We start from the raw sequence: 15741 nt of genomic DNA on the forward strand, positions 1-15741 counted from the left end.
TCCAGTTAACACAGCCATTGATGGCTGCCCATTTGCTACCAGGCTAAGTTCAAGGTTCTAGTTTTGGTGTACAAAGCCCTCTACAGCTTGGGACCAGGATACCTGAAAGACCATCTTACCCCTTATATACCCAGACGATCACTGTGCTCTGCAGGTGAGGGCCTCCTGCAGATACCATCTTATCAGGAGGTCTGCTCTGCATAACATAGGAAATGGACCTTTAGTGTAGTGGCACCAACCCTTTGGAATACCCTCCCCTTAAATATTAGGCAGGCGCCATCTCTGTTATCTTTTCGGCATCTACTGAACACCTTCCTCTTTCAACAAGCCTTTTTAGTTGAGACCTTATCCCAGTCTACGTCTGTGTTGGAATTGCTTTTTAATATGTTTTTAACCTTTTTTTAAAAAAAAAGTATTGAAAGCTTTTTAAAAAAACATTTTTAAAGAAGTTTTATTTTAATGTATTCTAAAGTGTTTTTATGATGTTTTAAATTGTTTTTAGTGCTTTGGTTTGCCACCCTGGGCTCCTGCTGGAGGGAGGGTGGGATATAAATCAAATAATAAATAAAATAAAATTCAAGGTGGAAATGGGAAAGAGGAGTGGGAAGTTAATCAGCAGCTAGCAGAGGGAGGAAGGGTGTCACATGCAACTGATACACAAATATCAAGGAGGCAGCGCCACTAGGAGAGGCGTCCTTCTGGGGCTTCAGGCCTCATCGCTTGCTTAGAAATGGCCACAAGGCTGCACACACACAAAGGTGCCTAGGTGCAAGCCCTCCCCTCAGCAGAGAGTGACAGAATTAATGAGAGCAGCAGCCAATCCTTCAGCCACAGGCAAGTTAACGCAGCAGAGTCTTCTTCTTTCCTGGTTCCCAACACTATGGCAGGGGGTGGGGAGAAGAGAATGTGGCAATGATGGTGTGCAGAGCTTACAGTGCCTGGAATTCTTATTTGCTTAAAATGTATGTAAAATAAGCACATGTATGTAAATATTCTCAGTTCACATAATAACTAATAGAGGATGCAAACTTCAGCTTTTTTTTTGGTACAGAACTGGTGGGGATGAGGAGAGAATCCACCAGTAAGGAGACTGAATTGTATGAAAACAATACCTTAGCTGGACCTGCACAGTGAAGTCACATTTGGTTCCAGAAATGTCCCTAGCAAAAACAGTAGACATCAATTAAAGATGGCATGTTAAAATAAGCCAATACACGATTTGAATGTTTAAGACCTGAAAAGTTAAAGCACGCTACCAACAGTCTATGCTGAGTTGCTCCCTGAACTGGACTATTTGCCAGGACCATAGCTTCCTGCACGCATGCACACACGCACGCACACACACCATTCCAACTTCCTTTGATCTGATCCAGCAGCTCACTAAAAATTAACTTCTGCAATGCTTCCTCTCACTTGCACCAGTTATGTGAACACAACACATAATAGCAATTCCATAAAGCACCCAAGACAGCTTTAGGACAGCACTCATTAAATGAGTCCAGCAATGGACTCTAATGGGTTTTCATAATATGCTGCTTTGGGAGATGAGGCCTAGGCTTCTACACACTCAACAAACCTGGAACGTGTCTCGTGAGTCTTGCCTGACACCTACGCTGTGTCATTTCAAACACCAGGCAAGGCCTTTTTATGGTCCTAGGCTTTTTAATCCAACTTGTTTTGTCTCTGCTGATTGCCCTCATACTGCTCTTCTATTTACTGCATTACATTTTATATTCTGCCTTTTCCCCATCACGGAACCCAAGGCAGCATAGACGCGATTCTCATCCAGGCGCTGATCAGCCCCAGACCTGCTTAGCTTCAGCAAAGTGGCGGCCTCGTGAGGCCCACTGGGATCATGCTGCATGATTTTGTTTTAATAATTATTCTTGCAATTTTGGTTTGGTGAAAGGCAGGGTATAATCACAAAAACAATCATGTAAATGAATTAAAATATGTCCCCCCTCCCCCCAGCCCACTATCTCCAAATCTCTACAAGTTTACTCATGCAGCAAAACCCTCTTGCAAATCGCTATAGATTCCCCTTGTTTGCAGTTCTACTCAAACCAAGCCTTCCTTTGGCCTACCGTCCACTGTTAAACCCTTAATGCCTGCCTTGGTTTTCAGTCCTACAGTCACATGCACAGACACGCACACACACTTTAAGGAAGTTTTACGCATTTCAGAAGTCAGATGCAGAGCACTAAAAAGTGTTAAAAGATCATAACCACTTACATGGAACTGCTGATCTGCTGCACTTGCTGTGGAGTCAGGGCAAATGCAAAGCAGGTTTCCCGAAACCTCTGGCTATTATCTGATGCTATGGGAAGACAAGAGGAGATTGAGTGTGCGAGAGGAAGATTGATCTGCTCAACGCTTTTGGAAAACACCAGACACATCTTTGGGAGTCACCACACCCACTTTTGAAAACCCATAAAAACGTAATAATACAGCCCTCTCCAACCAGGTCCCGTCCCCCCGACAAAATGTGTTGAACTACAACTCCCATCTGCTGCAGCTAGCATGTCCAATGGATCGGGGATGATAGGAGTTGTAGTTCAGCACCTTCTGGAGGACACCAGGTTGGAGAATGGTGATTTAATGCCTGACCCATATTCCATCTATAATCAGGAAGATGCACAACCTCACATATATTCTAGTAATGAATACGTCGCTCAGTGATGCATCCTTGCTGTACCTTCCCAATGTTTCCAAAAGAAAAGTTAGAAATTTGGTGAAATACTGAAAAAAAGAACTCCTATGAAATATTTACTCTTTTGGAAAGAATGGAGTGCTTTTAGGACAAAATTCCCCTCACTAAAAATGTGTATTTTGTAAGCTTTTATGCAAGCCAATCTACAGCCAGGTGGGGAACCTGTGGGAACCCTCCAAATATTGTTGGACTTCAGCTGGAGGTATCCAAAAGGCAGCTGGAGCTATCGTGGATTCCTGCACTGAGCAGGAGGTTGGCCTCGATGGCCTTATAGGCCCCGTCCAACGCTATGATTCTCTGATTCTACTCCCATCACCCTTGACCATGCTGGCCGGGACTGATTGGAGTTGGGAGTCTAAAAACATCTGGAGAGCATGCAGAGTTACCATTCCTGAGCTACAGGGGTAAGTGAATGTTTATTCCTGGATACAATGCAAGGCAGACATAGACAATATTCAGATGTTTTTAATGTAGTCATAAAGTTTAACCTACCAAATCACTGCTAGTCCTTAATACTGCTACTTGCTATATGAGAGTTTCTGTCTAAAAACTACACTTCGATTTACTATCAAGTTGGTGGTCTCTATTTTCCACTTTTTTCCTGCTTCTCAGGTAGGAAAAACTAAAATATAAGCACTTAAGCAGCATGAGGTACAGCAATCCCCCCCCCATACTGGCAATATTTACAATTCTGCTTGTGCAAAACCAGGGCATGTATATTTTTGGGGCTGCAACCCTACATGAGCGTACCTGAGAATTAAGCTCCACTTAAACAGATTGGCTTTTCCTTATGAGTAAATATGCACATGCTTACTCTACAAATTTCATAAATACACCAAACAGTAAAAGTTTACATAATTAAAAACAGTAATATTATTTTAGGTTTTATAAGAGGGTATGTGTTGTATATATTTCAATTTCCCTTCAAATTTCAATTTTTTCCAGGGGCCAAAACAAAATTCTCTATGGCTTCAAAATGTCTTGAAGTTTTACATTTCTGTGTGACCTAGCTATTCAAAAAGTGACAACTTGACACAGATCTTACAGTAAAGGTCTTAATAATCAAAGATTTGGAGTATCCCATAAAATAAAGTTTCAGATACTCCCACCCTCTTCCCAAAATATCAAATTAACTGGTTATTCCACGCTAGATGCCACCAGGTAACACAGCATAGACTATAATGCTAAATCTTCAGCATTTTTAAACCAGCCAGTTTCTTAAACTGTATTTCTCCCTATTAAAAGCATAGACTCCCACAACATATTAAATTATTTCAACGTATCTATTCATTGAATAATTCAGAGTGCAAAAATGTACCATCTCATTCACAATGAATTAATTTGCTTCCCAAATACTTAGATCTTTTGATTCAGTGAGGCTTTTAGTACATATCTGTTCAAACAGATGTTGGCAGCACAAGACAATGAGAAATCAGCTATGCAAAGAAGAGACTATGTAGCATTAAACAATAGGGTAATTTAATTAAAATAGAGAAAAGGCATCCTAGGAAGAGTTAAGCATTCATTTTCCATTTCTCAGCTGGTCTCCATGAAGGATGAAATGCTACAGTGACAAAACAAGACACCTTCTGAGCTGAGATCTGTAATAGCCACCACGATGTATTATAAAACCTGCAACCCAAGAGGTAAGCCCATCAATTCCACAGGCATATTTTGTGTGACAGCAGATTAGGCAACAAGCTTTAACCTGAGCTAGGCTGGAAAGCTGCACCATGTAAAGGAAGAGAGAGCAAAAATAATCTTCCCAATTATAAAGGAGAACTGCAAGTAAGCCAAATATATCACTAACAATGTATTATTCATAAAGATGGAAGCTGGCCAGAACTCTAGAACCAAAACTATTCCCCTTGGGAAAACGGCTGGGAAGTCTTTTTATAGCGGGGGGGGGTATTTTGGCCCAGTTATTGCTTATTCTTTACAGACTATTCTGGGGTCCTGACATTAAAAATGTTGTTGTTATGTGCCTTCAAGTCGATTACGACTTATGGCGACCCTATGGATTAGTGACCTCCAATAGCATCTGTTGTAAATGTACAGCATTAAAAATGCAGAATGTCTATTAATATAAGATAAAGGAAGATAAAGTTTCTATGATTTATATTTGTATACTGAGCACATCGGCCTTTGCCAGCTTGGTGCCGCTCTTGGATGTACTGGACTATGACAGACTAGGTGCCCGCCACATGTTGTGGACTACAACACCCATCAGTCCCTGGGGTTGAAGGGAGCTGTAGTCCAACACATCTGGAGGGCACCAGGATGGGGATGACTGGAATATGTTATGTCTCATCTCCCCCTAAGGAGTTTGGGCAGCTGTCCCCCATCAAGGTATATTAGGCCGAAAGAGCAAACCAGGCACTGGAGATCCGTGGCTGAGCGAACCCATACAAGTCCAGCACTATAACTGCATCACACTGGCTCTCCTTTTTAGGCATATTTTAAAAATGCATGTGAAACACATTTTGTATACTAGAGGTGTCAACATGTTTGGCCAAGACAAAGTTAATGCAGATTATGTACGTTGAGGATTAGGTTTAAGAGATGCAATTATAGCTACAGGTGAAAATGTTACAAACCCAATTATGCATTTAATATGAACCTATGAAAGGAAGAAAAATCTTTAAAAACATCCATGCCAGAATTTGCCAATATTAAGTTGGGTGTCTGTATTTCCTTCAGCTTAAAACAAAAATTAATGTACCTCCCTTTCCCTTGGTAGTAGCTAGTGGCTAAATATAGCACCACAATCGTTCTCATTTAAAATATTCCTTGCTGTGCTGGAAAAAGCTCCCCTCAGATAACCATTCAGGAATGTTCTCCCACCGTCTTGGATGAAACGCTGTAGTATTCAGCCTACAGCAGGCTGCACCACTCAATTTCAATGGTCATCAGCTCAATTTGTAAGTTAAGCATGCTTTCCATCTTCCAAATTGGCCATCACTAAATAATTAAAGAGCTTAATGATATGACTATGGATAAAACGTTTCTTGAAGTAACTATCTGCTGTACAGATTTCATGGTACAATAAACTCTGGCTTATTTAAAGTGAGAAAGTGCTTTTGTTGAATTGATGCATTGCATTTCTCTTTCTTAGAAACTGATGTAAAAGGAACCTCCTAGAGACCACACATTATAGTACCCCTATTAAGGTGTGCAAGAGGTACAATTTGATGGAAGTGCAGTCTTGCAAGAATCTGACACATGATGCCAGGACTTGCTGCACCTTCAAATGTATTACATGTATAGCCTGTGGCACACCTACAGCAATGCCAAGACACTATCACCAGCAATGGTTACTGGCAGTAAGACCCAACAGGGACAAGAGAAGACTGCTGCCTTTCATTTACACAGATATAAATCTTTTTTTCACCCCATTTCCATTCATTCCTGCATAGACTCAACCGACCTCTGCATGTCCTTTTGCACGTCTACTATGATCTGCCATGGGCCCGTGGGGAAGGGTTGGTAAAATTCTGAACGAAGCCAGACATAGTTCCTGCTAGCGGAATCCAAAAAATTCCCAAAAAATTGAAAAAAATGAAGAAAAATGGATTATAGAATGTTTTATTTTAGCATGATGAATAAAATGTTTCACTGAATCTTGCCCCCCCCTCTCAGTTCTTTTTATGGGAATGGATGCTTTATGTCTGCTTGACACTGGACGACTAGAGGAGACAAATAATTTTCTTTGTTATTAATGTTGAAGTTTCTTCTCATTTTTATTAAATTGTTTTTTGCCTGCTCCTCATAAACTGGCAAAACAAAAGAGGTTCCTTACAGTTCAGGATCTTGTAGATCCATTTGTTACAAAAAAAAGTAAACATTTTAAAAAGTAAATTCAATTTGTAATAATTGTTTTAATAAAATGTACTTTGAATATACCAAATGTGATAATTTTATGCCAAACCAACTTGTACATTACATTTGATGTTCCTGAAGTAACAAAGTGAGTTTCAATCTGTAAAAAATGCTAATATTGCATTTTTTCAATTTTTCCAAAAATTTCCATTTTTTTCAAAAAAAAAAACAACCACCAGTTTTTTTCCATGGCTTCAAAATTTCCAGAAATTTTACATCTCTATGTATGACCTTCTAGATCTCTCTTGTAGGAGGGCTTGAAGCACTGCTTCTCCAAGTGCAGAACTGGATACCCCCCAAGCCAAATAGAAAGCCAGCCCAAGGGTTATGGGGAGCAAAAACATGCCTTGCCTAACCTATGGCTAGTCAGGTCTATAAACTGAGAAGGCTCAGATTTTTCTAGAGTGCGGACTGCAAGTAATGAGGGGGTGGAGAATGTCTAGTTCTAGGCCCTGTTACCCTCAAGGTGGAGATGAGGTGACAGAGAAGGGGGGAAATGGAAGGGGAAGCAGCAACAAAAGAGATGGAAGAGGATATTAAAAACGGTCTATTCCTTTTCATAAAAGTTGAGGGAAAGATTTAGAACAAAAGATTGTAGAAACTGTCTGCCAGAGTGCGAAATGGAAAACTGTGTTTTCATTTGAATTTCAGCTTTGAAATGCAAAACATGGCAATGAAGAATAAAACAATAAATAAAAACCAAAACAAATTCATCATGTTTCAAGTTTTTCTAGCTCCTACTAAGGGAGGGGTCATTTCATTAGGATTTCATATCCAGGGCAGAAGGAATCAGCAAGACCTATCAACTCAGTTTTAAAACTTTGGAAGTCCTGTCACAAAGCATAAAACGGTCTGTGCTTTTTCTCCAATTGCTATTTCCCCCCCAAGAGTTTCTCAACTTTCCTAACAAATTATTCTATCAGTTATGCAAAGCCAAGATTTGTCTACTGACATAATGAAAAACAGCCCTGTGCCAAATGTTGATAGGTTTGAAAAACATCAAATATTCACAGCATTTCAAACAGGGGACCACAAATTTCAGCTGGGCTTTCTAGCAGCCCACAAGGCTTGACTTTCCACTTTTCTGCTCCACAGAGGCAAAACATGCACTGGTACAATATTGGCCCATATAGCCCAGAACTGGAGCATTACCGATGTAGGGAGTGAGTTTGTGTGGGTGTGGGTGTGTGTACCCCTCCCTTCCAAACCATAATGCTGCTATCCCAACAGCAGAAAGCCAGCCTTGATGCTGTTTTAAAAGACGCGCTCTCTGCCTCCCTAATTTGCCAACTTAAAAAAAAAATCTATTACTCTTGAGACCTACTGAAAGCTTTGTCATCTAGCCCCCAGAATTAAAGTTCTGGTTACTACTGGAAAACGTGTTTGTGACCCACAGGTTTCAAATCACCTTACGCAAGCAGGTTCCTCAGGATATGAAATCAGACGTTTCATTCACTCCAAATGCATTCTGGTTGCCAAGAACAGGATGTGAATGATGTTAAATGATCATAATTGCCCTGTTCCTCTAAAGCATTTTAATATTAGCTACTCTTGGAGACAAGAAGCTGAGCTAGAGTAACCAAACTTGTCTAACCCAATGTGACATGTTTCTACTTGCTTGTTCCCAGAAGTTTCTAAATCTAGCCTAGGTCATTATATAGACCATTTTGACCTTTAGGTGTGCCTGTTTAGCCATCCGGCGCTGTAATTTGTAATTTCTTGTAATCCAAAGACACAGGTGTTTAGTTTACAGAAGATTCAAATATATTTTTATAGTAAATTTGTCCAACCAAAACCAAAGCCAGGCCAGTTGCCACCTGACACTTAAAAGTTTCATGTTCTATGTCAGTAGGTACAAGTTAGCCAAGGCTGCATCTCTCAGCAACCTGGACTGCCCATGTGGATAGAGGCTGGGAGTACTGAAGTACTATTGCTTTGGGACTCCCTGAAGCGTAGATTTCAGAAGATGGTGCTGACAGACACCTGATCCAGACTTTGGGGTATGCAAGCAGAAGGTGGCCAATGTGGTACCATGTAGATATTGTGGACTACAGCTCCCAACAGTCCCAGCCAGCATGACCAACAGAGGTGTTATGTAATGCACAACCAGAGGAGACCAGCTTACTGTAGCTACTTCTAGTGTCCCACACAGTTGCAACATGTACATGAAACTGGTGGGAAAGATCAGTCAGGGATCTGGAACTGCCAATCACCAGCATGCAGATGGCATGCATCTCTAGCTGCACGTGCTAAACATAATCTGTAAGCACTTTGAGGGGCTCCTTTGTCAGAGATGGATGGGTGGGTTATAAGTGCCCTAATAAATAAAAAACAGCAGGTACGTGACCCAGATGCCTGGGAACTGGAAATGTTTTTTCCATGCCTTTTGTCAGTGGGAAACAACCCTTAGCCTTACAAAATCCTTTTCTATTTTGCAAGATTAGAGATGTCCACCTGAGGCAGATCAGCCCATGTTTTTAAATCAACTGGAATATAAACACTCTCATTCATCTAGTGAATCACTTAAGTGGCTTCGACAGGATCATTATTAGTAGGTAAAGGTATGACACGCAGATCTGGCCAGTCCACATTACTTGGGGCATTAACAAAGGAGGTTTAATTCAGTTTGTTTTCAACAAGACACCCTTTGAGATTTGTGTACTAGTCAGAGAAAATCGGTAAGAAAAGCAAATTAGGATTTATTAAGGGAGAGAATAGAGATGGTTTCTGAAAAGGTCCCTTGAATGGCTTGGAGCAAAATCTCATGCATAAGTATCTGCAGTGGCTTTTCTACAGTTAACTCTCTGGGATCCTCTAAGGACTAGAAGATTATGTACTTTTCCCATCTATCTTGTTTGCGGTACTAAAGCTGTATTGTAATGTTTGTTCTCCATCAGTAGGTGTTGCAATGGCAATATTTTTCAATAGCACCTATCAACAAAAAGAGTTCTTTGAAAACAGACCATTTACTTTCTATGGTAGAGATGCATGAGGCTGAATTATACTTGCTTCACACAAGCAAGCAATTTAGAAAGTGAGAACAAGCCAGTTTACACAACAGAACCCACGGGAAATGAGGACTGCTTCAAAGTACGGTTAAGTGACATTTTCCGCTACATAGTTTTCAACACAAATGAACTCCCATGTGAATTGCAGCAGAAAAAACAAGCCCATGTGGTTCTTTATATAAAGTTATCCTTAGATAATGTTAATCAGATTGCATCAGAGAGGGATGCCAGAAGTTGCTAGTTTTAAGTAGCTATAATTTTGTTATGGTTAAGAAAACTGTCAGACAGCTGCGTCCCAGATACTATGGTCCACCAAATCAGGAATGTTTATCTTGGCTTCTCATTAGAAAATCAGGTCTGTCAAAACTCTCCTGGGGCCAGAAAGAGTATAAACCCCTCTAAGTTGGCTGCAGTCAATGTAACCAAATTTTATTAACAGCAATACTGGTGGGTGGGGAGTTCCATGATGCTGATGTTTCAGACAGAATCTGGCCAGGACTGGCAGGGAATTAATTTGTGTGTTTTCTTACACATTCAAGAGTGATTTGGTCATCTTTCAAACAATCAGAGTTTTGTGTGGCTCAGTAATCCAAAGACAATTGCACGATAATCAGAAAAGGCACGCATCTGAGTAAAATGCACCTCTCACCCTCAGCACATGTGTGAAAAGCAAGATGCACACATTGTCATTCACAATATTAGGACATAAGGAGCTGCCTTTACTGAGCCAGACTACTGGCCCATCTAGCTCAGCAATATCTATAATGGCTGATAGTGGCTCTTCATGGCTTCAGGCAGGGGTCTCTGCCAGCCCTACCTAGGGAGGCCGGGGATTGAAACTGAGCCATTCTGCAGGCAAAATGGATGCTATACTAAGGAGCTATGGTCCTTCCCAAACATAGGAAGGCATGGGGCCAAAGCAGGCGCTGTATGAATCTAGCTAAATGTTGTCTGCACTGACTGGCAGCAGGTCTCTCAGAATCTCAGACCAGAGTATTTTGCAGCCCTACCTGAAGATGCTCAGGACTGAACCTGGGACCTTCTGCCATGCAAAGCAAGTGCTCTACCCCTGAACTTCAGAAGCACCAAGTAAATCTGCTTCTCAATAAATGAAAGAAGAGGACAAACTCCTAAAATATCAATGACTGCTACCACCAAATATTGGGAGGGGGTGGAAAGAGAAGCAAATCTAGATGGTTACAATTAAATATTCCAAAGAGCGAAGGGTATTTGTTCAAAAAGTATTTCACTCCCTGACAGAAGAAAATAAATATCCTAAGAGAGACAAGGACATGGGATCCATTTCCCAAGTGGTCAACTCTTCTCGATCTCTCCCACAAGCCACCAAAATGTCAGCATGAAGCGAGCATGGAAATCAAAATTCCTATTGCGCTACGAAGGGGCCCAGAGAGATAGAAAGAAAGCCAGAGATCCTGCAGGGCTGGCTGTAATCCAGGAAGAATTACAAGTGGCTGGAATTTACATCAGCCTTTTGGAGACTAAACAAGTGTCCTCCCCACCCCCACCCCCCAAAAGAACTGGGCACACTCAACATATGAAGTGCTTCAGACCTTTCTGCTTCAGACATGTCCACTTACTACCTTGAGCTAGCAAATGCTAATGAATATTTGTGAATAAACACTCTGACAAGGGCAGTAAATGCATTGTAACATAAGCCATGGCAATACAGTACAACCTTGAGAAATGCTTCCGCACATCTATTTTTTAAGGAGCCCCTTTTTCAAGCTTGAGGTCACCTTGCCAGATCTGGACTGCTTGAACTACTACTGCTTACCCACATCTCCCAAGGCAGTCTTAAAGTCTCCATATAATCACTCTGTCTCATGCCTTTGGAAGGGAGTTGATCCTAAATCTTCTCAACTCAAGCGTCCAAATGTTATTAGTAGCCAACAGCATGGAATAGTCACCAGGCATGAATTTCCGGTTGCCACCGGCCACGGGCAAGTTGAGTGCCCTACCAGAACAAAACTGAAAGGGCCAACGTAGTCTCTTCTCCCCAATGCTTGTGGAAGATGTCCTGTCATGAACAGGCAAATGATTACTTACATACCAGCTGATATCCACAAAAATCTTGCAGAGCTCTCCTGCCAGCAGGCTACTGCAGCCTCTTTGTGGCATTATCTGAAGCTTTAAGAGCCTCTTCCTATAGCTTGGAGGCAGGGATTGCCTCTTTAGGGATCTGCAATGCTTTGCAGCAATGCAGCTCTGCCAGAGACACAGGCACGATGCTGTGAGATGGACAGGATTACCTCTACATAGAACCTTTAATATAAGGAAACCCTTTAAGGATCATCTCGGGAACAAGATTACAATATTGTACAAGAACCATGAAACCCATTAATTGGCTGAGTCTCTTTGGCTCCTAAGAATATTGCCTAGGTAATCAGGCTGGGAAGTTTTTGTCAACTGGAAGAGAGTCCCAAATGACTAAATTAATGTATGCACTAACACTTTTGTAAACTGGCAACTTTTGTGGGACTATGTGAAAGGCTAAATTAATGGATTTGTAAACTTAAATGTTCATCAACATTTTAAAAACGTGGTCACGGCTACCTTCGTATAAAACATTCCTTGGAGAACAGATATGTGAATGAACCACTTTAAATTTGCTGTGACAAAACCTCCTCTTCTTCATGTGTATCAAAGAACAGGCCACTGCACTCTTGACATGGTATCCAAATATCTGGGAGAAGGATTTGTTAAACTGGGGGATACACTCATAATAGCTGTAAAACATTTAATTACACACGATGGCTATGTTCATAACTTTATATCACTCCCTCTCATCTCTAGATTAAACTTTTTACAAGGGGAAATATGCCTCCAACAATCCATACCCCCCCCCGATCAGCAAATTAGTCCGACAAAGACTGGTCAAGGCAAGCACCAGCATTCCCAGGGCAGTAAAAGCACAGCTTAGACCTTCCATTCATTCCCTACATCCCCACACACAGTGAGGGTGTTTGTAAAAAGTGACAGCATTAGAACCTTACCTAGACTGGTTGGTTTTATCAGTTCATCCAACAAGTCATAAAAAGGTAACTTCTGAAGCTTTATGTCTGGATGGACTGGGTGGAGCGCTGAAGTAAGGTGGGGCAGTTCCAATTCATGTTTAGGTCCCATGACAGAAACAGGGAGCAATGGCAAAGTTGCAGGGTGGCTGTCATAAGCAAGCTGTGGAATGGCGGAGGGCGACAAAGTGGCTGACAGGGAGCTTGAGTGGATGCTAGGGATGGACAAGTCTGCAGGCGTCATGATTTTCTGTGGGAACCGCCGCCTGTAAAGTTCTTTGATTTTCATTTGGACAGCAGGACTGCAGCCAGCTTTAAGCAAATGCAGAGCTTTAGTAAGGAGTTCGTGTTTGCGGCCGTGCTTGTTCCTTCCCGCGTATCCCAGAAGCACTTGCAGCTCAGAAACTCGGAGGCTCATCACCATTTGCTTGAACACAAACAAAAACAACAAGACATCAGTGCATACGGCACATTGCAGAGTCATAAAAGCAAAAGAGAACCTTGCCTCAACCTAAATCTGCAAGGGGGAGGAAGGAGGGCAGAAGAGGCTAGGGTAACAAGAAAAAAACACGGAGACACGAGGAAATGCAGTTGCACGTATTTAGGCACCATTTTGGTTGCAGATGAGGACTAAAAACATACGCCAAAGGGTTAAACAGAAGAGGTCAGCTTTGAAGGGAGCAGTGGCTCCACACAGCTGTTCTCTGAAGGTGTTCCACATATAAGAGGCTGCAAGAGAGAATGGGTAGAGCCATTTTTAGAGAAGAAAAGCTCTTAGGGCAAATTAAGACTTGCACCTACAGTACCAAAAGCATTTCTCAACACTTAAAAAACATTTACAATCCAATTCACCATGAACTTCTCCTTTGCAAGCCTCATCAAAGTTAGTGGGAACAGCATAAGAACATATAGTTTCATTCCAAAAAGGCTTGCAGAAAAGTCATTCTAATTTTTTAGTGGCTTGGGACCAGACTACCTGGGAAACGGCCCTCTTCCATGTACCTTACAATTATCTCTGGAGGTCCTGCTTCAGGAGCCCCTGCCAAATGAAGTGATGGGCATTGGAGAGGTCCTTTTCAGTAGTGGCACCCCAGTTATGGAATAGTCACCCCAGAGAGGCTTGCCTGGCACCATCTTTGTATCTTTTTGGCACCAGGTGAAGACCTTTCTGTTTACATGAGCTTTTAAAATAATTTTAATCTGTGTTTTTTAATCTGTTCTTAATTTGGCAGTGTCACAAGTTCTGATGTGTTTTGTTGTACAGTAATACCTCAGTTAGGAAAGAAGCTCCTTTCATTGAAGGCTTTTGTTAAAAGGTGAAACTGACCAGCTTTGCTTTGGATAAACTTTTAATCCTGTGCCTTTGCTTTAAGGTGAAACTGACCAGCCTGTGCCTTTGCTTTGCTAGAGTGAAACTGACAAGCCTATGTGTTTGCTTTGCATTAAAGAGATCTCTTGCTTTCTCCCAGGGCTGGAAAGGGAAGGAGCTAATAGCATTCAGAGGAGGAGGAAGGGTAGGTGGGTGGGTACCGAGTAGGACCCTTTAAAGCCCCTGTTGAAGCTGCCCCCACCATCTATGAGTGGGTATAGGAACCTATCCCAATTCTTTCCATGTTATTCCTACCTCTGGTACCAAAGTTTCTGTTAAACAAGTAATGTCCAGGAACGCATCTACTTTGTTAACTGAGGTATTACTGTATTTATACAAGTCTCTCACCCCTTTTTGATGGTTTTACATATGTATTTCAACTGTTTTTTTTTTTATACTAATTTATTGTAAGCTACCCAGAAAACTTCATGCTATAGGGCAACATACAAAATATCATAAATAAATAAACAAACTGTGTGCCTCTGGTCTTCACAACTGGACTAATGCAGAAGCTCCCCAGGGTCTAAAGCAAACCTCCCCAAAGAACTACAATTTAAAAGGGGGGTTACCAAAACTTTCCTTTAGAAATGTTTGCCTGAGCTATCATCAGCGTTCAACAATCTTACTCATCCCCCCCCCATGGCAAGGGGTCAACTGGGCTCTGGTGAGTAAGACATACCCAAGGCTTCCTCTGACACTACAGAACAGAAAGGACAAACCCCACCCTCTCCCCAATCCCAGCTTGGCTGGTTTTTACTCTGCACTTGGCCAGCACAAATGTAGAGTCATAACAACCCTCCACCTCCTGACTGGAGCTCCAAGCCGGAGGGAGGGAACTGAGGTGTGTCAGCTTACCTCTGTGCGTGACGGGTTCTCCGAGTGACTGACAACCATAGTCCAAAGCACCGCTCTGCCCCTCACTCCAGCTCTAGGGAATTGGGGAGGAGGGGCTTGTTTCTACACTGGGCAAAACCCCCCTTAGAGCTGGAGAGAGGAGGTTGTCCTCTCACCTTGTGGTGCATTTCAGAAGTTCAGCATGACGTTCAGGAACAGCCAAGCTCTATCAACCTTTGGCTATCATTGCATGCATAAAAAAATGAATATGAACAAGCAGCATATTTAAGTATCTGCAATTTGAATATATTGCTATATATCCACAGCCACATAATTTAAAAAATATACACTGCAGGATCCAAAGGCATCCCATTATCCCATTCAGCTATGAGAACATCAGTCTTATCTTAAAGAACTGCTGGGAAAGAGGAGAGAGCAAACTACAGCAAACCCATAACTAGGTGACTGGCACAGACCAAAGGGCAAAATACAAATAAAATTATGCCTTTGTCAAGTTTTAGCTCATCCATTAAAACCTTTACAAAATGACTATTTGACCACCTGTGATATCATGCTCCTTACAGATCCACAGGCTATACCTCATATCCCCCCAAATTATTTTTCCATAATTCCATTTTACTCTACCTTAAGTTTCATGATACATAATATCTGCATAATATCCAAAATGCCGAAAGACAGAATGTTACTGCAGCAGAAGTGAGAGCTGAAGGAATGCTTAAAGACCCCCTCCACTTCTTATGTGCAATATATGACCTCCTACTCTCAAGTGATTGGGACCATTACATCTGCTCCAGCCCCTAGAAATTTTATACTCACACCTAAGGATCTGACAATTTGAGACCTCCTTGGACAGGGCCGGCCTTTATTAAACCTCCAGAACTGGCTTCC

At 41.7% G+C, this 15741-nt stretch overlaps 1 protein-coding gene across 8 annotated transcripts in view; it reads right to left on the reverse strand.

Moving 5' to 3' along the window:
• Positions 1-15741, reverse strand: part of PIAS1 (protein inhibitor of activated STAT 1) — a 59417-nt gene that overhangs the window by 17364 nt on the left and 26312 nt on the right. For 7 of the 8 annotated variants that reach the window (XM_061594890.1, XM_061594892.1, XM_061594889.1 and 4 more), the window contains 3 exons: positions 12612-13056; positions 2233-2317; positions 1113-1160 (listed from right to left, as the gene is read on the reverse strand). In XM_061594890.1, the coding sequence (XP_061450874.1) occupies positions 1113-1160; positions 2233-2317; positions 12612-13056 (578 nt within the window). Of the gene's footprint in view, positions 1-1112; positions 1161-2232; positions 2318-12611; positions 13057-14853; positions 15058-15741 lie in introns of those variants that run through there. The other variant, XM_061594893.1, reaches the window with a different exon arrangement.

The sequence above is a fragment of the Rhineura floridana genome, chromosome 14 (assembly GCF_030035675.1).
Source record: "Rhineura floridana isolate rRhiFlo1 chromosome 14, rRhiFlo1.hap2, whole genome shotgun sequence".
In the NCBI taxonomy this organism is placed as follows: domain Eukaryota; kingdom Metazoa; phylum Chordata; class Lepidosauria; order Squamata; family Rhineuridae; genus Rhineura; species Rhineura floridana.